This window comes from Ochotona princeps, chromosome 3, assembly GCF_030435755.1.
Source record: "Ochotona princeps isolate mOchPri1 chromosome 3, mOchPri1.hap1, whole genome shotgun sequence".
In the NCBI taxonomy this organism is placed as follows: domain Eukaryota; kingdom Metazoa; phylum Chordata; class Mammalia; order Lagomorpha; family Ochotonidae; genus Ochotona; species Ochotona princeps.
Window position 1 is genome coordinate 24,816,220 of NC_080834.1, and position 25,668 is coordinate 24,841,887.

Sequence of the window (25,668 nt, forward strand, 5' to 3'; positions counted from 1 at the left end):
TTACACTGCTTGGCAATCAAACATGCTTCACGAAAATGGCCCTCACCACAGAGACAAACGTCTGTGGTGGCCCTCATGTGGACATGAACTTTCTCATCGCAGCTCCTGGGGGGATGGCAACCGCCCTGCAATGGCGGCCAACAAGGCTTCTGCTCCTACTCCTAAGCCTAACCCAGGAGCCCGAGCCCACCTCCGGGCTGCGCCCCACGCCCTCCAGCTTCTCCTGCCTGACCCCGGCCTACCCTGCTTCCCAACTAGAAAGGCACCCTCCTGCAAGATGTGTTTGCGTTATAGCTATGCTAATTCCTGCGGAAATCTGGGCCCACCCCAGCTCTGGGGAACAGGACCACCAGAGGGAGACGGCAAGCGCCCAGGGAAGGCCGGCCAGGGCCCAGCGCGCACGTGGGGCCTCGAGGGGCGTGGCCCAGGAAGGGCGTGGCTGGGAGGGCGTGGCAGGGGAGGGTGGGGTGATTCCAGGGGTGGGGCACCGGAGGGGCGTGGCCTCCAGAGGGGCGGGGTCTCTGGGGCGGGACACCGACGGGGCGGGGCCGGCGTGGACTCCCGTGGACACGGAGGGTGCTGAGGTCCCAGGAGGCGACAGAGCTTCAGTCAGCTAGCGACGCACACGAGGGGCACGGTCCCTCAGCCTACACATCCTACCTCGGGTTCAGTCCAGCCTCCTACCCTGGACCGGCCACACCTACCTCGGCCGCGCTCCTCTGCTGAGTCCTGCCCCCGCACCCCAGCACGAGTGGGCACAGGGTGCCCACCCAGCGCCAGAGCCACCGCCCTCGTCCCGCGCAGGCGCCGTGCGCGCCGGCCGGCCTCTCAGGAAGCCCCGCCCACGGCGGTCCGCGCAGGCGCAGTCTGTACATTCTGGCCTCAGCCCCGAAGGCCGCCGGGACCTGCGCAGGCGCAGTGCGCGCCGGTCGGCCTCGGCGTGTGAGGATCCGGCCCTGGGTCCCGGGCGCCGCCGGGCGGGAGCCGCACGCGAGATGGGCCGGTGCGTGGGCCCGCCGGGTTTCCTGGCGGACATTCCGGACCTTCCTCGTCCCCGGCAGGCCTGGCCCGGCGACGCGGCCAGTAGCTTTCCTCAGGGCAAGTGCGGCGTTGCCGGAAGGCGGTAGCTAACAGCCAGGGCGCCAGGGAGGCGGACGTGGCCGAAACACGAGTTTGCAGCAGTTTGGTCTGAGCTGGCGTCGGTCTTCCAGTCCGGATCCAAGCAGCACCCCATTCTACAAAATAGAATGAGTGTTCCAAAGAGCTGAGTGAACGCTAGCAGAAGTGACAAAAAGGGAACTAGAATTACTTGCGCAAGTGAAAAAGCAGAGAGCCACTGGGGCCTGCTATGTCTGGCCTGTTTGGAAATGTGGTCTCATGCCGCCGTCCCCCAACCCACCCTGATCTCTCAGAATTCGGATTAACAGCCTACCTCCAGCGTGGTGACTTGAATTTCAGCATCAGTGAGTCCACGATGGCCTGTCTGTGGGGTCTAGTGGACAGCCGACTGTACCCAGCCCCTCCAGCGCAGCTGCTGAGCCCGACACAGGCAGTGTTCATCAGCAGTACACAGGCGCGTCCAGGCAGGGCCTTCTGATGATGTGTGGGCCAGCATGATGGATTGGAAAAGAGAGACAGACGGGGCTGGACCTGCGTGGAAATCACACCAGCCCTCTGCGTCGAGAAGTTTGTACAAGGTTGGAGCCTCATGGTGTGTGAGGCTAAAATGTCAAGCCAGAACCTCAGTCTGTCAGGGTTGAGAGAAGCTGAGCTCCACAGGAGCCCAGGGCAGAAGTACAGGTCTTGGGATGGGTGTTGGGTCCCAGCGAGTAAAGCCACCTGCCACTCAGGCCTCCCGTGCGAGTGCTGGTTTGAGTCCCGGCTGCTCAGAGCAGTCCAGCTCCCTGAGGATGCACTTGGGAAAGCAGCAGGTGCCCCTGTCACTCAAGTGAGAGACCAAAATGGCATTATGGTCTCCTGGCTTTAGCTTGGTCCTACTCTGGCTGTTGCAGCCTTTTGGGGAATGAATCAGCAGAAGAAATAGTCTCTCTGCCTTTAAAATAAATTAGTATTTTTTTTAATGACCCAGAAGTCCAGGTATGGCTGTCCCGAGGTGGTCAGGCCTCACACAGCTTATAGAAAGATAAGGTTCCTTGGACCCGGCGGCGTGGCCTAGCGGCTAAAGTCCTCGCCTTGAACGCCCCGGGATCCCATATGGGCGCCGGTTCTAATCCCGGCAGCTCCATTTCCCCTCCAGCTGCCTGCTTGTGGCCTGGGCAAGCAGTTGAGGACGGCCCAATGGGACACTGCACTCGCGTGGGAGACCCGGAAGAGGTTCCAGGTTCCCGGCTTCGGATCGGCGCGCATCGGCCCGTTGCGGCTCACTTGGGGAGTGAATCATCGGACGGAAGATCTTCCTCTCTGTCTCTCCTCCTCTGTGTATATCTGGCTGTAATAAAATGAATAAATCTTTAAAAAAAAAAGAAAGATAAGGTTCCTCACTAGTAAAACATATCACGTGGAGCTTGCACAGTTCTTTTATGCATGTTTCCAACATGCAGTAAAATTAGTAGGCATGTGATGTGGCAGAGAAATATAAAGTGTGCTCTGAAGCAAAAAGCTCTAAATAGAAATGCCCATAGAGATTGCCAAGACGGGTTAACAGACATGGAAATTAAAATCCTAAAAAAAAAAAAAAAATTGCAAAGCTTTTCAAGGAAAGATAGGAAGAAAATGAACATAAGAAGGAAAATCCACATATAACATGGAATATGTTCTTTTTAAAATAGAAAATGAATAATCTACAACTGAATACCACTTGAACTGATAAACAATGGACAGCAACTAACAGCAAAAGGCAAAAACAGATCTAAAAAATTTATCCAACTGTAGCAGGGAGAGAAACACTGGAACAACACAGAAGACATTCTGACTGGGAGGAGTTAAGAGAGAAGCAAATGCAGTATGTAAAAACAAAGCTCTTGGGGGTCTTCCTCAGGTAAGTGGAATCAAAGCAGACTGTGTACAAAGAAGAGCACACCTAGTTACACTTTGAACCAAATCAGTAGTAGGAAGATCTCCAAAGCAGCAAAAGTGATTACATTGGCCAAAACCCCAGCAGTGAGACTATGACCCGTTCATTGGCAGAAGCCACAGGAAACCGAAGACAATGAAATGCCATCTTTAAAGTACTAAAAAGGCAATGAAAGTATTCTGCAAACTAAGTCAAGGGGCTGGCACTGTGGCGTTGTGGGCTAAGCTGTCACTTGCACATCAGCATACCCTGTGAGTGCTGGTTAAAGTCCCAGCTGCTCCTCTTCCAATCCAATTCCCTGCTAATTGCCACAGTGCACGGATCCTTGTCACTCACTGAGAAGTCCAGGGTGGAGGTCCAGGTTCCTCTTCGCAGCCTGGCCTAGCCCCAGGCATATGGGACTTGAATCAGCAGATGGAAGATACTGCTTTCTGTCTCTTCTTAAAACCCTACCTTTTACATGAACCCTTTTTAAAAAGTCATTTTCTAGATAAAATCTCAGAGAATCTGACACAAGCAAGCAGAACTTCAGGCTACAGTAATTTCAAGCAACTGCAGGATGAAAAGAGGACTTCAAGTGACAGTAAGTGGATATGTTTTTTTTTCTTCAATTGACAGTTAATGACTTGTGCAGTTCATTAAAAATGGAGATAAAATAGTTATAAACAGAGGCACCGAAAGCAAGGGTGAATAACTAAAAAACTGTAAGGCTTACATCTTTTTATGAATAGGAGGTGAAAGTAGTATAAACTCAAGTGGGTTAAGGTGCTTGTGGAACTCTCACCAAAAAATGAAGTGGTGGGAGCTGGTGTGGCCCACCACCTGTGACACTGGCATCCCATATGAGTGCCAGTTTGAGTTGCAGCTGCTCCACTTCCGATCAAATTCCCAGCTAATGCACCTGGAAAAGCAGCAGGAGATGACCCAGTGCTTGGAAACTTCCAACCGTGTGGGAGACCCAAATAGAGTTCCAGGCTACCGACTTCTCTTGCTGCAATCAGGATAAATGGAGAAGTATTTTTTTCCCTCTCTCTCTTTTCTTTGCAACTCTGCCTTTTAAATGAATACACATTTTAAAATACGGTGATGTGTAACTCATAGAGAAGTAATGAAACCAGACTAAAGGAACACAAACAACAAATAGGACAAAAGGAAAAAGAAATGAGAAGATTATAGAACGAACCAAATTATACTTTGCAATAACAAATGTAAAAGGAGTGAACCTGCATTTTCAAAAATGTGGGGTTTTTTTAAATATCTTAACTAAACGCTATTTATTTAAAAAACATGCTTTAAAAGTAAACATTCAGGGCCCGGCACGATAGCGTAATGGCTAAGGTCCTCGCCTTGAACACACCGGGATCCCATATGGGCACCAGTTCTAATCCCGGCTGCTCCACTTCCCATCCAGTTCCCTGCTTGTGGCCTGAGAAAGCAGCCGAGGACGGCCAAATCTTGGGACCCTGTACCCGCTTGGGAGACCCGGAAAGAAGTTCCTGGTTCCCGGCTTCAGATCAGTGCAGCACCAGCCGTTGCGGTCATTTGGGGAGTGAATCATCAGACAGAAGATCTTCCTGTCTGTCTCTCTTCCTCTCTGTACATCTGCTTTTCCAATAAAATAAATAAATCTTTAAAAAATTAAACATTCAGTGGGAAATAAAAAGATAGGGGAAAGTATATCATAACAGGAAAATTGCATCAATATTTTTCAAGGCAGATTGTGTTACTGGAAATTAAATGTTTCATGATAACAGTTTAATTTAGTAGGAAGATGAGAACCCTAAATTTGTATATTTATAATATATAAAGTCCTAAAAAATCAATATATTTCAAAAGAAGTATTATAAAACCCACAGTCATATATGACAAATTTGAATTTACTTTTCATGTAACTCATAGAACGAGGAAACAGGATTCAGATTTGAACAACCCAATTAACCAAAATGACATGCATCATGTCAGTATATATTGGAAGTTATTTACACCCATTGTATTATATATATAATTACTATACTACATCTTACTTTCAGGTATACATGGAACATTTAGCAAAATAGACCTATGGTGAGCCACAAAGCAAGTGTGGTCAACTCCAGTTAAGTGCTGTGCTCCCTGTCTCCTGGTGGTCACACCTGATACCTCACTCTAAGGTGGATCGGCTCCCTCCTATTGATAGGTCGGATGTCAGTATTGCTGCTGCTACACACAGGCTGCGAAAGGATAAAAAAACATCTCACTAACATCATTAGACTTTCTGAATAGAGCAGCCTAGTACCAAAGCTGCTCCACAGTAGTTTTTAAAGAGTAGTAATGAGTGGCCTTGGTTTTCTTGTGATTTGGATTAATGACAGGAAAGAGTTCATGTGGGCAGACAGGACTTGAACTTGCTGCACCTCTCAAGGAAAAGAGTGGCCAGCTTCCTGCAGTAGAAGGACACAGGGAAGTCGATAAACCTTGCTTTAAATGTCGTGGGATGAGTAGGACTGTGCTTTGATTTGAACCAACAGAAATGTTCAATAATGAGTTGCCATTTTGGAATGTAACATTATACTCTCGACTGTGCAAGGAAATTCTCTTGTTGGCTTTAATTTTTGAAAGTTTTCATGTTGCAGAAATGCTCAGTTCAAAAAAAAAAAGTACAAAAGCTGACAGTTAACTGCAGAAAAGAGGATCTTAGCCCAGAAGCTGCAGGGCCCCAGCATTGTGGCTTAGTGGGTCAGTATGCCACTTGTGACACTAGCATCCAATGCTTGAGCCCTAGTTTGGATCCCAGATGCTCCTCTTCCAGTTCAGCTTCCTGCTAACTCACCTGACAAAGAAGTAGAGAATGACCCAAGAACTTGGGCCTCTGGGCCTGGCGCAGTGGCTAAAATCCCCGCCTTACAGCCACCTGGATCCACTTCATATCCCAGCTGCTCCACTTCCCTCCCAGCTCCCTGCCTGTGGCCTGGGAAAGCTGTGGGGGACGGCCCAGAGCCTTGGGCTCCTGCCCCCACATGAGAGACCTGGAGGAAGCTCCTGGCTCCTGGCTTCAGGTCAGCTCAGCTCTGGCCATTGTGGCCATTTGAGCAGTGAAGCAGTGGACAGACAGTTTTTTCTCTTCTCTCTGTAAACCTGCCTTTCCTTCTTCAAAAAAGAAAGAAAGAACTTGGGCCCCTGCCACCCATGTGGGAGATCCAGATGGAGTTCCTGCTTCTAGCTTTGGAGAGTGAATCAATGGAGGATAAAAAAAAGTCTTCCTCCCACCTCTGTCTGTCACTGTGCCTTCCAAATATATAAATATTTTAAATAGAAAAAAAAGATATTTCTTCAGCAAGGTATACTTGGGCCACCACAACAAATTACCATGGACAGTTAATGAAGCAATAGAAATGTATTTTCACATGATTCAAAACTGGAGGCTGGAAGTAATGACTGAGGTACCATCATGTTGGGTTCCTAGCAGGGGCATTTCCCTGGCCTGTAGCTAGCCACCTTCTCACTGCCCTGCATGACCCTTCCTCTGTGTGCAAGCAGAATGCTCCCCTGTCTGCTCTGCTGACAAGGACACCAGCCACATCAGACGAGGGCCCACCCATTGACCTCATTGGCCTTGATTTCCTTCAAGGCACTGTCTTCCTATACAGTGGCATTGGGATTAGCTTCTGTCGCGAACACCGAGCCCGGTCACTCAGACAAACGCCACAAGTCGAGACAATGTATGCTTGCAATCAGACGTTTATTCAGGCGAGTACACACCAAACAGGATAAGGGAAGCCACCGAGAGCGCTTCTTAGCTTATCTGTCTTGGAAGCCTGCTGGGCGTTGGCTCCGGTCTGGTGGGAGCCTGCTAGCTTTTGTGAAGCCCAAGAGGTTGGCACTAGTCGGGTGGGAGCCGGTTGGTTTCGGGTGGAAGCCCAAGGGGGTTTGGCTCCTGTCTAGTGGGAGCCTGTTGGTTTCAGGTGACTGGGACCAAGGCATGGGTTTATATACAATTCAGGGGATCAAGCCATTAGTTGTTTACAATGTTTTTGGCTGGTTATTACTTGTTTACAACATATTTCCATTGGTTACTTTCACTTCACAAACATGTTTACTTATTTTTAATTGGTTATAACTTATCTATCAGTAATACTCTGCTTTTTCTTAATTCTGCAAAACATGCTTTTTACATATTTGTCAAAACATATTTTTCTTCTTTTATCGTTTTTACCAGAACTTGTTTTTTTAACATGTTTACTTGCATTAGAGCTTCTTGACAGGAGTGATAGGAGAGGTGACTCCATTTCACCAGTAGTCTAGGAAGATGGAGTCACTTCTATTCAAGAGTTCCAACATACATACTATATCCCTTATTAAGTCACAGCATAGTTTATATAAAAGGTCTATTATTGTAGCTATTTCTAGATCATCAATCTCAGATAAAAGTATAGTAATATTAAGAATACAAATAAGATTATTGATAATATTACTACCCATATTTCCCATGGATTCATTTTTATCTATACCCATTCAGGTATGTATTGATGGAGCAGTGTAGATGTAGGTGGAAGTGAATAAACACTTACAATCAGACTGTTCCTATCAGCTTCCAACTATGAATTAGGGTGAGGAAGGAACAGTACTCCATAGCACTGTGCCCATCCTATAGTCCAGAAAAGACATTGCAAAGCATTTGTCCAAGTTAAATGAAAATGTGTCATATGAAAGCTAGTCCAGGAAAAAAAATGAGATTTTACCTCACGCCACCTAGAATGGCTATTAGAAAAATGTCAAAGAGTAGAAAATGCTAGTGAAAACACACTGAAAGAGATACTCTAATACATTGTTAATGGGAATGTAAACTGGTGCAACCATTGTGGAAGGCAATGATGATTACTCAGAAATCTAAATATGACTCAGTCACCCCACTCCTGGGAATACACCCAAAGGACATGAAATCAGCATATAAAATAGTCACCCCATGTTTAAATCAACTCAATTTACAGTAGCTAAGATATGGAATGAACTCAGATGTCTATTAATTGATGACTGGTTAAAGAAATGCATTTATACACAATAGAATACTGTTCAGCCATAACAAAGAATGGAACACTGTGTTTTGTAACGAAATGGATGCAAATGGATTCCATCTAATGAAAAAGCCAAACCCTAACATCCCCTCCCCACTCAAAAAAATCAGATGTGAAGTTGAATTGTGGTATTTTATCATTATTTACAACTCTTTATCTGTATTTCTGCAGAGCAGTGGCCTTTGTACTTTTCACTTCTTAAACTTTTTATTTAGTGGAGGATTAACCTGTGATTGTAAAGTACATTATTAATGTTATTACAGAAATTTTTTTAAAGATTTATTTATTTTTATTACAAAGTCAGATATACAGAGAGGAGAGACAGAGAGGAAGATCTTCCGTCCGATGATTCACTCCCCAAGTGACCACAATGGCTGGTGCTGAGCCGATCCTGAAGCTGGGAACCCGGAACCTCCTCCGGGTCTCCCACGCGGGTGCAGGGTCCTAATGCATTGGGCCGTCCTCAACTGCTTTCCCAGGCCACAAGCAGGGAGCTGGATGGGAAGTGGAGCTGCCGGGATCAGAACCGGCGCCCATATGGGATCCCGGGGCGTTCAAGGCGAGGACTTTAGCCACTAGGGCACGCCACTGGACCCTGTCTTCACTTTCAATCTGAGACCACAGAGCTGATCCTACCCACAGGAATGTTGGGGACATGTATGCTTTGTTTCAACTTGAAAAGGCTCTTGAGTAAAATGCCATTGTATGAGTATACTCATGCTGTTAATTGACATTTGAATAGTATCTTCTTTTTTCTATATGATTGTATGAATATATTCAGACAGGCTTTTTTTCTTTCTAATATAAACAACAGTATAGATACAAATTCAAGAATATCATGATACTTTCTCCTCCCTTCTCCTTCCTTTATAAAAATTTCTGTAGGGCCCGGCACAATAGTGTAATGGCTAAGGTCCTCGCCTTGAACACACCGGGATCCCATATGGGCGCCAGTTCTAATCCTGGCAGCTCCACTTCCCATCCAGTTCCCTGCTTGTGGCCTGGGAAAGCAGTAGAGGACGGCCCAAATCTTGGGACCCTGCACCCGCGTGGGAGACCCGGAGGAGGTTCCGGGTTCCCAGCTTCAGGATCAGCGCGCACCGGCCCGTTGCGGCTCACTTGGGGAGTGAATCATCGGATGGAAGATCTTCCTCTCTGTCTCTCCTCCTCTCTGTATATCTGACTTTGTAATAAAAATAAATCTTTAAAAAAAAAAATCTCAAAACAGAAAATATCCTGTTTAAGAGATTTAGGGTATGGATTTTATCCAATACTATGAGCATTAATAAACTTCATGGAAAACCCACTAAATTATTAGAATTCTAGCAGAATCAATACCAGCTTGACTAAAGGACTACAAAATGAGGAGAGGCCTCTACACCCCTGAACTGCCACATAAGCACATAAATAAACAAAAGAATTTGAATCTAATTCGCCTCTTTTGGTTCTAGCTCAACTTAAAACTTGCCTGTAACCAAGTAAATGTAGCAGAAGTGGCACAGCTTGACCTCTGCAGTGGGTCACAAAAGTCCATGGAGCTTCTCCCAGGCTCTCTTGGAGTGCACATCATCCACATAAGCCAGTATCCAACAAGGTCTCCCCCTCCTGGGACCCCTTGCAGGGCAGGCTACACATAGCCCAAACGTTGGCAATCCCCACAGAGCCCAACCTTCCAGCCAGCTCATCAAGGCACAGATTCACAAGTGAGACCACTGCCAGCTCTCCAGACTGCTCAAGTGCCAGCTGAGTACACCAGTGACCTCTACTGACACCATGTGGAGCAAACCCTAACCTATGAACTCAGGGAGCCCAATAAAATGGGTCCAGTCACTGTGTGGGGGCAGTTTGCTTGCAGCAGTAGCAGCTAGAAAATTCTGCCACAAATAAGTGTGTTGCCCATGTGCATGACACAGAAGATGTGAGTTCAACAAGGAAATTCTGGCAGCTTCTTAATAGTCCTTCAACCACTGTTGGCAGTCATGAGTGAACTCTTTAACTGGTGTGTTTATGATTGATTTTTATTTACAAGTACCCGGCAAAAGTTTGGTAATTCAACTACACATACAAGACTCTTCCTGTTACACTGTTTTGGAACTATTCTTAGATGCAAGAGATACTCTGTTTGCTGCTGCTACAGCAAAGTCTCACAGACTGGTAATGGATAAGCCGTAGGAGCTGGTTTGGCTCCAGTGAGGGTTGGTCAGGCACAATCAAGGAGTACATTGATTTGGGACTTTTTGGCTGCAATATAACAGACGAGATGGCGTTGGCCAGAGAGGGACAAACACTTCTGCCGCAATCTTGTGAATCATTTCATATTTGCACTGGAGACTGAGCCTCCAACATGTGAACTTCAAGGACATTCAAAGGCCCGTGCTCACCTTTCTCCCACATTCTATTACCTGTCTTAAGAGACTCACAAAACAAAATGTACAGCTCTGTCTCCACAAAGTTGTGCTATGAGAACACTCTCCCATCCCTCTGACGGGTGGGAAGGCAGCGTTCCCGTGCAGTCAGGGCTTCTTACACCAGACCCAGCTTCAGACCTTGGCTTGCTTACTCCCAGTGATGTCACATAGCAAACTGCTGCCCTGCTCTGAGTCTCAGCTTGCCCCAACAGTGAGGAAGAAACGTGAGTCTCCTGGACAAGCAGAGCCTCAAATGCTGGCCAAGCTCCCCTCCCCTGCTCAGAGCCTTGCCCGTGTGTGTCCAGTCCCCAGGTTAACTCTTGCTCCACAGCTTCCACACAGTCTTGTCTCTGAACTAACACAACCCTGAGAAAGGAACTGAGCCCATTGCATTGCTCCCAGAGCCTGAGCTGTGAATGTTGAACCAGCTCCTTGGGACCCAGAGCACATCCAGGTCAGAACTGCTGCCCATGTAGGACAGGCCAGGAGCACTAGGCCCACTAACACCAACAAGTCCAACAAGGAAAGCATCAGAGTACACAGGCCACAAGCTGTGGGAGAGGCGGGAGGTCGGGTCGGGTGCTGGACGGGCCCACCTCCCCCCACTCCCTCTCACCCACACACACACACAAAGAGTCAAGGAGGGTTCGGTAGCTGACCCATGGGGCTCCAGCTGAGTTCCCTCGTTGGCTGACGGCAGAGCTGGCACAGTAGGCACTATTTGTCATCCCTACAGGCAAAGTGAAGTCGGCACACTGCCTGCTCCCAACAAAGGCTGTGTTCTTTCTCACCCCTGGAGGCCTGAGCATTTTGTTGCAAAGACTGGGGTTGCCAAAGCTCTTCCTCTGTCTGCTTCCGGCCTGCTGGCTGTGGTAGGAGGGTGGGCCTTACACCCAAGTCTGCCTGCTCTGGCAAGAGGACAAAACCCAAGAGCAGCTCAAACCTGGCTCCCACCCTGGACCATCTGGAGCAGCCCCTGGGGTCAGCCAAGGCCCTCAGGGGACCCCAGCCTGAATGCAGACCATACTCGTGGCCTTTCTGCAGGTGCCTGCCTCTCTCGTGCCCCCCTTCCATTCTGAGTCCTCACCTACCTCCTGTCTCTCAGGTCTGAATTCTTCCCTCACAAAGACAAGAATCCATGAGCAGCCAATCTCCAGAATCAGTTGCAAAAGTGCCCCCTCCGCAAAAAAAAGACCTGAAAACTGTCTCGGAAAATACCAGAACCAGGCACCTAGCCTAGTGAACAAGCCCCCACACCCTATATTGTCGTGGCTCAGTCCCAATGTCGTGTTTGGTGACTGAACCAGTGATGAGTATTCTCTCTCATAAATAATTCTTCAAAAGAATATATTAAACTGGTGATATACAATATAACATAAGATGCATTTTGAAGTATAATAATAATCTTAAATGTAAAATCTTCTTTTTAAAGATTTATTTATTTTTTTATTACAAAATCAGATATACAGAGAGGAGGAGAGACAGGGAGGAAGATCCTCCGTCCGATGATTCACTCCCCAAGTGACCACAACGGCCGGTGCTGCACCGATCTGAAGTCGGGAACCAGGAACTTCCTCAGGGTCTCCTATGCGGGTGCAGGGTCCTAGTGCTCTGGGCCGTCCTCGACTGCTTTCCCAGGCCACAAGCAGGGAGCAGGATGGGAAGTGGAGCTGCCGGGATCAGAACCAGCGCCCGCATGGGATCCCGGGGCGTTCAAAGCGAGGACTTTAGCCGCTAGGCCACGCCACCGGGCCCTAATCTTAAATGTAAAGTCTAAAGTTAATACACTTTACAAGGATTATATATATTTGTCCAAATTTTAAAACATTTATTTGCATGAAAGGCAGAGTTTCAAAAGAGGGAGGGGGAGAAAGAGAAAGAGAGAGGTAAAGGAGAGACAGAGAGTATCTTCCAGCTGCCTGTTCACTCCCCAAATGGCTACAATCACCAGGATTGGGCCAGGCTGAAGTCGGGAGGCTGGGACTCTCTCCAGGTCCTACATGTGTACAGGGATCCATGGTCCTGGGCCAGCTTTCACTATTTCCCCAGGGGCATTATTTCTCCTTCCTAATGAGATGGACTGAAGGTGGAGCTGTGGGAATTTGCATGGGTGCCCATATAAGATGCTGGCATTGTAGGCAGCAGCTTAACCCACTCTGCTACAATGCCAGTGCCCTATTCAGTTTTACTATGGTGGCTATTTGATATTTTAATTCCAAAAGTAGGTTATCTTCTATGATTTTACTTAAGTATTCTCAATTTTTATTTACATCAGCATTCAACTGATTAGATACTAAGTATACATGTGGAAATTTTCTGCTACAGTTTTAAATAGTGTCAAACTCTTTACAGTATATTGAACTTAGAGGGGTTTTTTTGTTTGTTTGTTTGTTTTTTTGCAAAAACAAGTAAGTTCTTCACTTGCTATTGTAAAACCATTAGCTATTAGGCTTCCAGACTCACACACCTTCTGTCTGAACACTACTGAATTTCTACATTTATTCATTCGTTCCCATTTCCCAGAATGTTCTTGCTGAAGATGGATCAATCCCATGGAAGCAGTCTAAATTTCATCTATTTTCATGTTATTTGAAAGGCAGAGAAACAGTGATCCTCCAACCTGGCACACTCACCAGATGTGCATAATATTCAAGCCTGAATCCAAGAGGACAAAACTCCATCTGGGTTTCCTATAAGAGTGGCAGGGACAGGCCCAGCATGATGGCTTAATGGCTAAATCCTCGCCTTGCAAGTGCCAGGATCCCATCTGAGCACTGGTTTGTGTCCAGGCTGTTCCATTTCCCATCCAGTCCCCTGCTTGTGGCCTGGGAAAGCAGTGGAGGACAACGCAAAGCCTTGGGCCCCTGCACCTGCGTGGGAGACCTGGAAGAAGCTCCTGGCTCCTGGGTTTGGATTAGCCATTGCAGCTACCTGAGGATGAACCAGTGGATAAAGAACTTTCTCCCTGTGTCTCCGAAAGAAGGAAAGAAAGAAAGAAAGAAAGAAAGAAAGAAAGAAAGAAAGAAAGAAAGAAAGAAAGAAAGAAAGAAAAAGAGAAAAGAAAGGAAAAGAAAAGGAGAGTGGCAGGGACCCAAATAACTCAGCCATCGCCTGCTACCTCCAGGGAGGATGTGGGACCCAAACTGGGAGCTGTTAACAGACATGGGTGTCCCAAGAGGCATCTGAACCCACATACTAACCTTCTTGGGAATGTTTTAAATCAGTGTTGGGATCAGTGTTACTGGTTCTTGATCAGGTTACTGCTGTTACTCACTTGGCCCAGTGTGGCTGACCATACGTCCTCCCAGAAGGGACAAAACACACACCTCTGGAATAGTGGTCAGGAAAGTATCCCATGGAGTACAAGGGCAGGGGGAGCTAATGTTGCTATGGCAAACATCCAAGGTTTCTTAAAAATTGTGAAAAGTATAAATATGAACATTTGCATGAAGCTCTGCTAACAGCAAACTCATCATCCTGGTGTCAATTCCAGCTCTCCCCTCACATTTCTCCACACTCGGTTCCCAAGCAGCGAAGCTCACATACAGCAAGAGCGTGGAAGGGCTTTGTGTGGGGCCCCCGCCCCTTGCCCTGGCCACCAGCTCCTTCTCAAATGTTGGAAAACAAAACTAGAAACCAAAGTCCCATTGTTCCAAGCAGTCCAGAGCAGGGGCAGCTGCCTGCTCTCAGCTACACTGGCTCTCTCTGGACTTGCTGCCCTGGAGCCAAGTGCTGTCTTTAGGAGCCAAATGGATTCACAGCATTCAGTGTGAGGCAGAAGTTGTAAGAACCAGGAAGGCTGGCATCCTTGCACAGGTGGCCTACTGAGCTGGAGCTCTTGGATTCAGAGCACCCTAAACCAGCTGCCGAGTCCGTTCTGCACGTTTGGACCCTACCAGGCCAGGCTCACATGGAAATCCCTGTCCTCCCATTGTTTGCCTGGTCGACCTTGTGCCTGGGAGGTCTCCCAGCAGCCCTGGGTGCTTAGACAAAAATACTGCCACATTCATTTAGCACACGCATGTGGCCCCTCCCACAACATGTGCACACATGTGTGCATGTGCAGACTTCTGAGGTGCACAGCTTTCCCTCTCGGGCTGCCCTGTCCAGCAGTGACTCAGCAGGCAGGATCTGCACCCTGCGCCAAGGCCTCCCGCTGACCCAGAGCAGCACCCCGCCCCCAACCACCTCGAGCCGCACAGCGGGAAGAGCAGTTCATTGCCACTGCATCAAGGCTTGCATTGACCATTACAGAAGCCCTTTGTCTCTGCTCCCACTCCCTTCAGAACAAGGCTGCCACTTCTGCTGGACCCTGACCTCGTGAGCAGCTTGGTGGCGGGTGGCACTGTCTTTTGTGTGCAAAGCCACGCTGCAACCCAGTCCTTTCCTTCTGGAAGACACCAGGCATGCTTGGGACTGACCAGGCGACCACAGCCCAGGGCTGAGCAAATGGAGGGGCAAAGACAAACAGTGTCAGTGGCTTTGCACCTCTGCCACCTGTCTGGGTTGTGGGCACTCCTGTGTAGGGTGTGCCCCGCCCCTGCTGTGACAGTTGGCACCCCACCAGGTGCCAGCAGGTCTACTCTCTGAGATCAGAGCCGTGGGGAAGTGAGCGGAGGTGCCTTGGGCATTCAGGGTGCCACAGCCCAGAGCCTCCTCCCCCTCTCCCAGTCGGGCTCAAGGTGTCCCCAGATGGAAAAGTCGGTCCAAGGGCTAAGCGCACAGAGGACTCGTGGCCTCTGGCATCTTCAGTGTCACTTGTGGGCTGTGCCTTTCTTGCCACACCCAGTAGTCACATCAGTGTCCCTCTGGGCGTTTCTATTACTTGAGCAACAGTGTGTATGAGGAGCTGTTGTGAAAAATGCTTATTATGGAAAAACATATATGGATTTCAAAACATCTGCACCAAAATAAACTTGTCTTTTAACTCATTTTCCACAAAAATTTTTAACCTCCTTGTAATTTTTTTTAAAGATTTATTTGATTTATTTGAAAGGCAGAGTTACACAGGGAGAAGACGAGACAGAGATCTTCCATCTGCTGGCCCAAGTGGCTGAGGCCGGGCCAGGCTGAAGCCAGGAGCTGCTTCCGGGTCTCCTGCTTGCATTCAGGAGTCCAGGGACTTAGGTCATCCTCCCCTGTTTTCCCAGGTACTTTATCAGAGAGCTGGATGACAAGTGGAGCAGCTGGGACTCAAACTGGAACCTAAATGGGATGCCAGGGAAGCAGGCAGCAACTTCACCCACTACGCCACTGTACTACCTCCTGCCCTACAGCCTACCCAGCTCTGCTTTCTTTTTCTGTCTTCCTTCCTTCCTCTCTTTGTTCCTTCCTTCTTTTCTTTCTTTCTTTTTTTTTAAAGATTTACCCAATTTCATTGGATCCACAGAGAGAAGGAAAGACAGAGAAAGATCATCCATCTGCTGGTCCACCCCCCAAGTGGCCACAACAGTTGAAGCTGAGGCAATCTAAAGCCAGAAGCCTCCTCTGGGTCTCCCATGCACATGCAGGGTTCCAAGGCCTTGGACCATCCTCGACTTCCCTCCCAGGCCATGAGCTGGGAGCTGGAAGGGAAGTGGAGCAGCTGGGACTCCCCCCAGCTCTGCTTTCAATACAGTTTCTTGCTGATGCAGACCTCGGGAGGTAGCAGTGCTCACTCAAGTGTCTTGTCTCTGTCACCCACGCAGGAAGCATGGATGTAGCTCCTGGCCCCTGGCTTTGGCCCAGTCCAGCCCTGGCTGCTGCAGGCGTCTGGGGAGTGAACCAGCAGATGGACAAGCTTTCTCTGTGTATATCTCTCTGTGACTTTCAAATAGATGAATAGTTATTGACTGCCACAACCACTCCTTCTCTGCTCCACAGTGCAGGAGAGCGGCTCCTGTGGGTCAGCCAGAGAGCCACTGGGGAGGAAGGTGGTGAGAGGACCGGGCTGGGTCCATGTTGAAGCTGGTCAGACCCTGGCACCCTCTGAACACAGTGCTAAGGAGTGAGGACTCCCCAGCTGGAACACCAGGTATACGGCCATGTTGGCAAGTCAGTCTCTCCATGGTCACAGTGGCTGGAACTGAGCCAATCCAAAGCCAGGAGCTTCTTCCAGGCCTCCCAGGCAGGTGCAGGGTGCCAAGGCTTTGGGCAGAACTGAAAGGGAGCCCGCAGGACCTGATTCTTGGCTGGGCTTCCTCAGGAAACCTCACCACTGTTGTTGGGTCCTGTGCCCACGGGACCCACAGGCTGGTTCCCATGAGGGAAGATGGCACCAGGAAGTCCAGGCCCAGCGCAGCCTTGAGGCGCACGTGCCCACACCCCTCTGAAGACAGCCTGAGGGGAAGACATGTCCAAAGTTCCATGCAACTATGACAGGCGGTGGCCTGCCAGTCAGAGGAGAAGGGAGAGGCCTGGGCGCAACTGGTGCCAGTCCCTGCAGCTCCAGACGTCTCCAGGGCAAAGGTCTAGAGCTAGCCAGGAGAACTGGCAGCCAGCGAGCAGGGCATGCCTCACCATTGAAAAACAGCCTGCAGCCACTTGGTCTCCGCATTGGACACCAGCCCACGGCCACTTGGTCTCCTGCACTATAGGCCTCTCCTTCTCAGCTGTACATGTGCTTTGTTTGAGTCCATCAACCCAGGTCTCTCTCCTCTTCCCGACCCCAACCTCGCCTTTAGAGAAACATCAATATTCATGCAGTAAGTAAAAATGTTTTAGGCACAAAAGCTGACTCCCCACTTCCTGCCTCCCAGGCCCTTTCTCTTCTTAGCCCCCACGTGCTCCTGGCTGCCCAGCAAGCTTAATGGGGGTAGGGAAGCAGCCGGCCAATGCGGCACTGTGTGAGGCCTGGCTGCCCTGCGCCTCCACCCTCGGCCGCCATTGGCTGCCTGGCTGCAGTAGGACCGCACCCACCGCCCGCCCCGTCCTCCCTAGGGGAAGGCATAAGAGGCTTTGTCCCTCAGCTACACTGGGAGGAGGCTGCCGCCCGAGGTTGGACACCAGCAGCAGGAGGTGACCAGGAAGAGGTGAGGACACCTGGCTGGGGCGGGGCACTGTGGGAGGACTGGGAACTGAGCGGCCACTGCCCAGGGGGTGACCTTGCCTGTATTATCCCGCACCTGCTCCGGGGCCGCTGGCCACATCACCAGGAGCGTGGTGCGCTGGAGATCCGAGAAGCCCCAGCCTAGAGGCTTCCTCCCAGAGCTACTGCACACTGCTGCTTCTCTAACTGTGGAGACGCAGGAGTTTGTCTCCCCGGTGGCTGGGAGTGATGGAGCTCCTAGGGCCAGCTTAGCCTGTCACAGCTCCTGCACGCTTGCCTCCCTCCTTGTTGCTTCTTCTGAAGCCCTGGCTTGGAAGCTGCTTCTTGGTTCTCCAGTGTCCCTGGAGTTGAAGTACTGAGCTCCCTGGGTATCCCTGGACAACACTCAGAAATCACAAAACAGCTGAAACGAACAAACAAAGCAGGATCTGTGGTGGGCTTTAACTTTCCTGCTCTTCAAGCTACCTGGTGGAGGGACCTCTCGTTGGGGAACCCTCACATGTGTAACGTGTCTTTCTAAGGAGTTAGGGTCCAAAAGCACTGTGTCCTGACATAAAGTTGAATGCAGAACATTCGCAGCATTCAGAGAAGGAACAGACGCGTCTTCATTTCTCTGAAGAAGTAAGCTGTCAGCCATCAACTGTTTCTGAGCCAAAAGGGCTTAAAAGGAAAAATCTTCAGATCCACTCGTAGTGTGGTTTTGGGAGAAGAGTGCTTTGTTCATCTATTTCAGTTAGAGAGGCGCAGACAGATCTTCCAACTACCGGTGCACTTTCCAAATACACAATCTCAGAATTCAATCTGACTCGCCCCTGTGGGAGGTGACAACCAAGTACATGACTCCTCATTGCTGCCTTCTGGGGTGCCCGCCGGCAGGGAGCCGGGGCTGAGCGTTCCTGGGGCATATCTGCCGGCAGGGAGCCAGGGCTGGGCCCTCCTGGGGCACCCACCAGCAGGGAGCCAGGCCTTGACCCTGCTGCCATGTCCACAGGCAGGGAACTGGAGCTGGGCCCTCCGGAGGTGCCTGCCAGCAGGGAGCCACGACTGAACTGGGGCTGGAAGTGGAGCTGGTCCAGACACAGGCACTCAATACGGGATGTAACTGTACCAAGCATCTTAACTCCAGGATCCAACACCTGCTCCAAGAAAATTATGTTTTATGGAATCAAATACCTACTCCAAGGAAATTACATTTTATGTAGTTTCATAATATGGAATATTTATTTTATGCCTCCCCTTTTTAAAAAATCACATAAATTTAAACAGAAATAATGTAACCACCCCTCCCCCAAGTTTCCCAGACCTTGAAAAGGCAGCATCAGCATGATGCAGACTGCCTTGTTTCTTAAGGAATATGTAGATCTGTCCTTGAATGCTTGAGTTCAAAGACTAAAGAAATAGGAAACGGTGAAGATTTTAAAGATTTTACTTACTTATTTATGTTGGAAGGTCAGACTGACAGAAAGAAACATCTTCCATCTGCTGGTTCACTCCCCAAATGGCCACAGTAGCCAGAGCTGAGCCAATCCAAAGCCAGGAGCCAGGAGCTTCTTCCAGGTCTCTCAGGCAGGTGCAGAGTCCCAAGGCTTTGGGCCAAGCTGAAAGGGAAGTTGAGCAGCCGGGACACAAACCAGTGCCCATAGGGGATCCTGGCACATGCAAAGTGAGGGCTTAAGCCACTAGGCTTAACTGAGCCTGGCCCAAAATGTTAAGATTTTAATACCTCTAAATGGTCCTATTTGTGATTTATCACATTGTTTGCATAACAAATCACACTGATTATTAGAAGGATGACTTCAACAAAGATTAGGCCAAGATAAAAATCTGTAATCTGAGGCCAGAGGTTAACCCTCCAGCCATGGTGACAGCATCCCATATGGGTACACTTGTGTCCTGGCTGCTGCACTTCAAATCCAGCTTCCTGCTTATGATCTGGGACAGTAGTTGAGGACAGCACAGGTCCTTGGCCCCTGCACCCACGTGGAATACCTGGATAAAACTCCTGGCTCCTGATTGGCACAGCTCTGGCCACTGTAGCCACTTGGGAAGAATCAGTAGAGAGATCTTTCTCCCTCTCTGTGACTCTGCCTTTCAAATAAAAATAAACATCTAAAAAATTCTGTAATCTTACTTCTCTTGGGATATCAGAATCAAAATTCTGAACATTTTATTTCAAATTATTTTTATGATGTGACATGCAACATGAAAATGTTTTTTAACAATATGTGATTTTTTAACTTTTTTATTTATTTGAAAGGCAGAGTTACTGAGAGAGATGGAGATTTTTTCACTAGCTGGTTCATTCCCTAAGTGGATATAAATGCCAAGGCTAGACCAGACTGAAACCAGGAGCCAGGAGCCTTTTCACTACCCCAAAAGTCTGCCTCTTAAGTCCTCCTGCCCCCAAAATTGTGACAATTCTACTTTACTTATTTCACAGATTAATTTTATAGCTGCTTTGTCAGGTTCCTCAGACATCATAGAGACAGCCATTAACATTTTTATGAGAAGTGATTTAACGTACACGTTAACACAAAGGAAGACAAGTTGCTGCATGGCACGTTGGGAAGGCCTTTGCCAGGACTTGCTCTGCTTGTTCTTAGACACTGAGTGTCACTGCTACACGAGCCATCGAACTGCGCAGTGACTCCTGCTTTGCTGCTCGTCCCCAAACTGCTTGCTGAGTAATTCTCCCCACTGGCAGTTGACACTCTGCTGTCCTGTACACTTCCTTCAGCCTGCAGGGGCGAGGGCAGCCTGCGGGAGGGAAGCAGGAACCACCCTGGATTTGTGCCCAGCTCTCCCTCTGGGATACATGGAACAGAAGGCACCCCTGTGGGCCACAGGGACACAGAAGGGGACATGGCAGGGAGGGGGTGGAGGCGTCCTGATCTAACAAGCAAAGAAGAAAGGGGTAACTGGGCACACGTCCGAGGACGCACCTCCAGGTGCCATGCCGCTGCTCCAGGTGCTATGCCGCTGCTCCAGGTGCTATGCCGCTGCTCCAGGGGTGCCATGCACCTGCTCCAGGGGTGCCATGCCGCTGCTCCAGGGGTGCCATGCCACTGCTCCAGGGGTGCCATGCCACTGCTCCAGGGGTGCCATGCCGCTGCTCCAGGTGCCATGCACCTGCTCCAGGACTGCGAGGGATGTACCAGGCCAGTCTGCCCTCCCTGTGTGGACAGCACAGGATGTCTGTGTGACAGGGCGTCTGTCCCTTGCAGGCTCCCAGGATGTCTGAGCTGGAGAAGGCCATGGTGGCCCTCATTGACGTTTTCCATCAGTACTCAGGTCGGGAGGGAGACAAGCACAAGCTGAAGAAGTCTGAGCTGAAGGAGCTCATCAGCAATGAGCTTGCCCACTTCCTGGAGGTGAGTCGGTGGCTCAGGACCAACGGCTGGCTTGTCGTCAGTTCCTGAGGACATTTCAATTGTACCTTCAGTCTTCTCTAGCCGCCCGGTTCCTGGCAGCCATAAAGTTCCAGTCAGGGTTAGGGTTGGATGGAAGAGGATCCCAGTCCCAGGGGCTGATCTTCTGGATTCTGCATTCTGGTTACATTTGCTTTTTTGTTTTGTTTTGTTTTGTTTTTTTCATTTTTAATTATATTTCTGACAATCTTTACATAGTTTATTAGGGTAAAAAGGTTCAAGGGCTATAGGAAAGTGGGTAAGACTATTATTTCCATATTGTTTCCTTCATGTACCTAGGTCCCGGATGTGGGGCATGCTCCGAGATTCCTGCTCAAGCAGGCATTCTGGTTACATTTGAAACAATGTATCACAGCTACATTTCATTGGGTTTTTCATGACACTCCATTCCATCTAACCAAGTTGAACGGTTTCTCTTCTCTCTCATAGGAAATCAAAGAGCAGGAGATTGTTGATAAAGTCATGGAAACACTGGACAGCGATGGAGATGGCGAATGTGACTTCCAGGAATTTATGGCCTTTGTTGCTATGGTCACTACTGCTTGCCACGAGTTCTTTGAACAGGAGTGACGGAGAAGGCAGCCAGGCTCTTCCTGAAGCGGGGGTGAGGGAGGCTTAGGGAAGCGAGGAGCAAGGGCTTGCGGGCCAAGTAGGGGCTGGGCTGCCCAGCCACACTGTAGCTCACTAGGGAGCCTGGTCTGCTTGATGAATGACAGATTGGAAACCTCTTCCAAGAGCTGTTGCACACAGCTCTGTTAGTGTGTCAGCTGCCTGGTCCCAGGCTGCTGGGGAAAGCCTGTTCTCAGTCACAAAGCGTGTGTCAACCCTGAGTCCCTGAGAATTCTGGCCCAGGAAATGGGAACGACCCAGCGTTACTCTGCAGTGTCAGAACAGCTTCAACTGCATCTAAAACCAGACAGGCTGCACCTGCCACTTAAAAAGCTCGCTGCCTTAGCAATGTCTCAGTGCAAATAAAGCTGAGCATAGTTAGTCTGAATGTGCCATCGCTGCGCATGCCAACTCCGTTGCCCACGGTGAGCCACCATGACCAGGGAAACACGCAGTGCAGTGGTTCACGGTGGAGGCCGAGCCTCACAGGTCCACACAGTTCTGGCATTGCAGCCCCTCTGGGTTGCGCTTCAGCCTGCGGGTGGGCACAGCTGAGGCCCCATTCCCTCCCTGCCCATGCCATCACATAATAAAACACCTGCAGGATGCTGGCGCGGAACCGACAGCCAGGACAGGGCTGGGGTGTCCTGCAGGCTGGACCGGACTCCCAGGCCAGGCCTGGCCAGCTGGTCCTGGAGCAGGGAGCTTCCCGCCACCTTGGGGCACGTGCCTATCCCTGGGCCAGTCACCAGAGGGAGGGGCTGCAGTCGGCCCAGCACCAGCCTATGCCCACCTCCCTGTGGGCAGCCCGAACCCAATGTGGGGGGCTGCAGTGGCCTGGCCTCTCAGGCCAGGGGCCTGTGGTGAGTGGGGTCTGGGCTGGAGGGGATCCTGGGTGCGTGCCAGGCTGTCCCCACCTCCCCAGGGTCCCGTGGGAGCCTAGGCAGATTTTCCAGCACAGCCCTGCAGGATGAGTGAAAGCGACTGCCCAGGCCGCAGCCAGGCAGAAGTGGCACAGAGCAGTCAGGCTGGACTTGCTGGACTTGCTGTCCCCACACGGGCTATTCTCTTCTTCTTCTTCTCAGCTTGAGCACCTTGGCGAGGCCTGCAGAGGTGGGTGCGGGTGCAGGGGGAGCACGGCTCACACGGCGGGACAACTTCAAGAAGGGACCTACACAGAGAAGAGGGAGGGCCCTGGCACCCAGAGGCTGAGGAAATGGCCACTGCTGAGGACGGGGGAGCGGCTCCTGGTTTCACCGCAGGCCCTCGCCATGGGTGAGACAGGCGTGCAGGACTTAGAGAGTGGGAGAGCAGCCTAAGGTCCTTTAAAGAGGAAAGGAGACAAGAGGAGGGACGGGCTGCAGCCACGGTCCAGAGGACCCTCTGTGGGGCATGGGGTGGTGCCCTGCTCAGATATGCACACACACACAGGAGTAGGGGTCCCCGGGAAACTCTTATGGCATCTCTACATGTTGCTTGGCTTTCATACACTCCCACATCCACTTTCACAGGAAAGTGAGGGTACTGAGTTGGCTCGCAAGGGGGTGCAGAGCCAAGGGCCGGAACTGCAGGAATCCTCACAGCTCTTCTGTTCCCCTTGCCCTGTAGCAGCATGGGATGAATGCTCCGAACAACTGCTTCTCTGACAGGCCTTTCTAGCTGCTGCCCTGGAACGCTTTGCAGGCCTTTTAGGGGAGTTTGTTCTCTGGGGAGACACCTGCATTAGCCCCAAGAGGAAAGTGAATGCCCCACTTCCTGCCAGCAGAACGTCTGAGAAGGAAGCCAATTCTGGGACGTCACAGGGATGGTCAAGTGGCAGGTTGCCAGCAGGGGCCCCCCAACCTGTGAATGCTTCAGAAAGTTCTCTCAATAGGGCAAGGCATGTGGGAGACAGAACCCAGTGGAGAGATGAGGCTGAGCAGCAGGAATTGGGCAAGGTGGGCCAGGGCCTTGGGGGAACCCCACAGGGAGCAGGCATGGGGACAAGCTGCCAGCCTCAGTCCGCGTGTCTCCACTGTGCAAAAATGCCTCTTCCTGAAGTTAGTGGAACCCAGACCTGTCAGGCCTGCAAAGGTGTCCAGACAGGAATCTCCACAAGGGGGCGTTCCTTCCCATGCTGTATCAGGCCTTTTATTTATAGCAAGATACTACACACTGGGTTCCATGATCTAAGGCAATATTGTCACATGGTTATTCACAGGAAAGGAGAGTTACAGAGAGGGCTCCTGGTCACAGAGTCTTGCTAAGGATGTGTGCAGCCCCACCAAGCCGGCTTGCATGAAGGACACAGTCCTGGTCCTGGAGCTCGGACATGCTGTAGTGCACTTTCAAAGCCGGGCAAGGTGGGCTGGCCAGGCAGGACACTGCTTACTTCACACACTCTGGCTCTGGTGCTGGACTTCCTGCTTGGCTGCCCTTTAGACCACAAGAGAGACCAGGGGAGACCAGTGCCTCCTCTGACCCACATGGAGCAAGCCTTTTTGTCGGTGCTTGTACCCCCTCCTTTAACACTGTTGTCAAAACACAGTTTTGGTCAAAACAGCTTGGCTCTTTCCCCCTTGTCAGTCCTACCCAAGGGAGGTTACAAGTTAACTTTCTAAGAATTTGCAGTCAAATAGCACTTCATTGTAACTATATCATCTTCTTCAAACTGGCCTCAATGATGTCAAACCAATTCTATCTCTTAAAATAGCTTAATAATACATGCTTGTAAATACCTTACATATGCTCTGTATACTCATTCCTGCCCCACTGTTCTGCCGTACTCTTGGATGAAGGGCTTGGCGTTTGCTTTGGGGTCCTGGAGCTGGGCAGCAATGGGGACTACTGGACTCTGGGAACATGGGAAAGTGAGTAGGGCTGGGTCCCAGGAGGTGACTACACCTCTGGCTCAGCCTGGCGGCGTCTACCCTGGCGCCTTTGATTAGACTTTGTCAGCCCCGGGTGCTCCCTCAACCTGCAGCTGCTCTGTGAAGAGTGACACCTGTTACAGGAGTGACGAAGAATCCAGACCTCAAATCGCTAAGACTCCATTCTCCCTAAAGTTACTGTCTATATTAGCCTCTGTTGAGAGTTTAGTATAGGTGGGTCATTTGGATATATGTAACATTATTCCCAGGCCATACAGTATTTTCTACCCAAAAATTAGCTTGCCACAGATGTGTTGCCTTGACAGGACCACACCAAATGACTCCATGGACCTTAAACAGCCCGCAGACCAGACATCTGGACCCTTGGCCCTGATCAGACAGGGTAACACTCACTCCACCTGAGACACTGACTGACCTACTCCTCTTTGGCCATTTTAGAAGATACTGACAAATGTCTTTTGACGCATTGAAGGAAGGCTGACCAGTCCAAGCAAGGCCATGCGCACTGTGGGTCAGCCAGATGCCCACACACAAGCTGGCCATGCGCTGCTCAGCCCCCGCTTTAAATTGCAAGGTTCACTGTCGTTAGTCCCCAGGGGATTGGAATCCATGGTTGCTTCTAAGCTCTGTGACTTGCAGCCGAATACCTGCGTTCCTCCACCTGAATTAGCTTGCTCTGTCAGACAAGGAAATTCAGCTTAGGGTTCTGTAGTGATCTCTCTCATCAGTTTTGGGGGTGCTCTTTAACAATCTCAGGAGCTGCATGGCCCTATCCCCAATGGGTGGAGCACTGGAGGATTCTGGGTTGCCCTAGTTTCTAATTCACCACCAGAGGACAGTCACCACCAGGCCTACTTTGCTCCTAATAAACAAGCATCCACTAGTGACCCTCCCAGACATCATTTCTGCTTCTGCATTATGCGGGTCCCTGGACCCTGGAATCCGACTCCAGAGAAACTGGTTCAAGTCCTGGTTCACTGTGCCCACCCCTGGCCCCGGGAAGAAGCCGCTCCTCACCATGTCTGCTCACCCTCTCCAGGAGGCCCCTCAAACCAGCTGTGTTGGCTCCAGCTTGGGAGACGCTGAGTACCCTCCCTGGCTCAGCAGGAAAGGCCTCTGTAGACATGACCCACTATCACCTGCCCTGGCTTCCCTTATCCATGGTGGTCAGCGCAGGACTGACTTACCCTGATGCTGGGTGGGATGCAGAGGGACCCCGTGTGTCCTAAAGCCACTCTGGG

General features: G+C 50.1%; 1 protein-coding gene across 1 annotated transcript; it reads left to right on the plus strand.

Annotated features, from left to right (window-relative positions):
- The first annotated feature begins 17,425 nt into the window (after positions 1–17,425).
- Positions 17,426–21,938, plus strand: S100B (S100 calcium binding protein B). The gene is made up of 3 exons (XM_004594076.3): positions 17,426–17,503; positions 20,745–20,891; positions 21,378–21,938. Exons 2-3 carry the CDS (start codon positions 20,754–20,756, stop codon positions 21,516–21,518), a joined length of 279 nt encoding a protein of 92 aa, XP_004594133.2. The 5' UTR covers positions 17,426–17,503; positions 20,745–20,753; the 3' UTR covers positions 21,519–21,938.
- The last annotated feature ends 3,730 nt before the right edge of the window (positions 21,939–25,668 follow it).

Excerpts from the sequence above, each read along its gene's own strand:
- S100B (XM_004594076.3), top strand. The coding sequence starts at position 20,754 with ATGTCTGAGCTGGAGAAGGCCATGGTGGCCCTCATTGACGTTTTCCAT. Across the intron at positions 20,892-21,377 it reads AGCTTGCCCACTTCCTGGAG|GAAATCAAAGAGCAGGAGAT; the intron begins GTGAGTCGGTGG and ends TCTCTCTCATAG.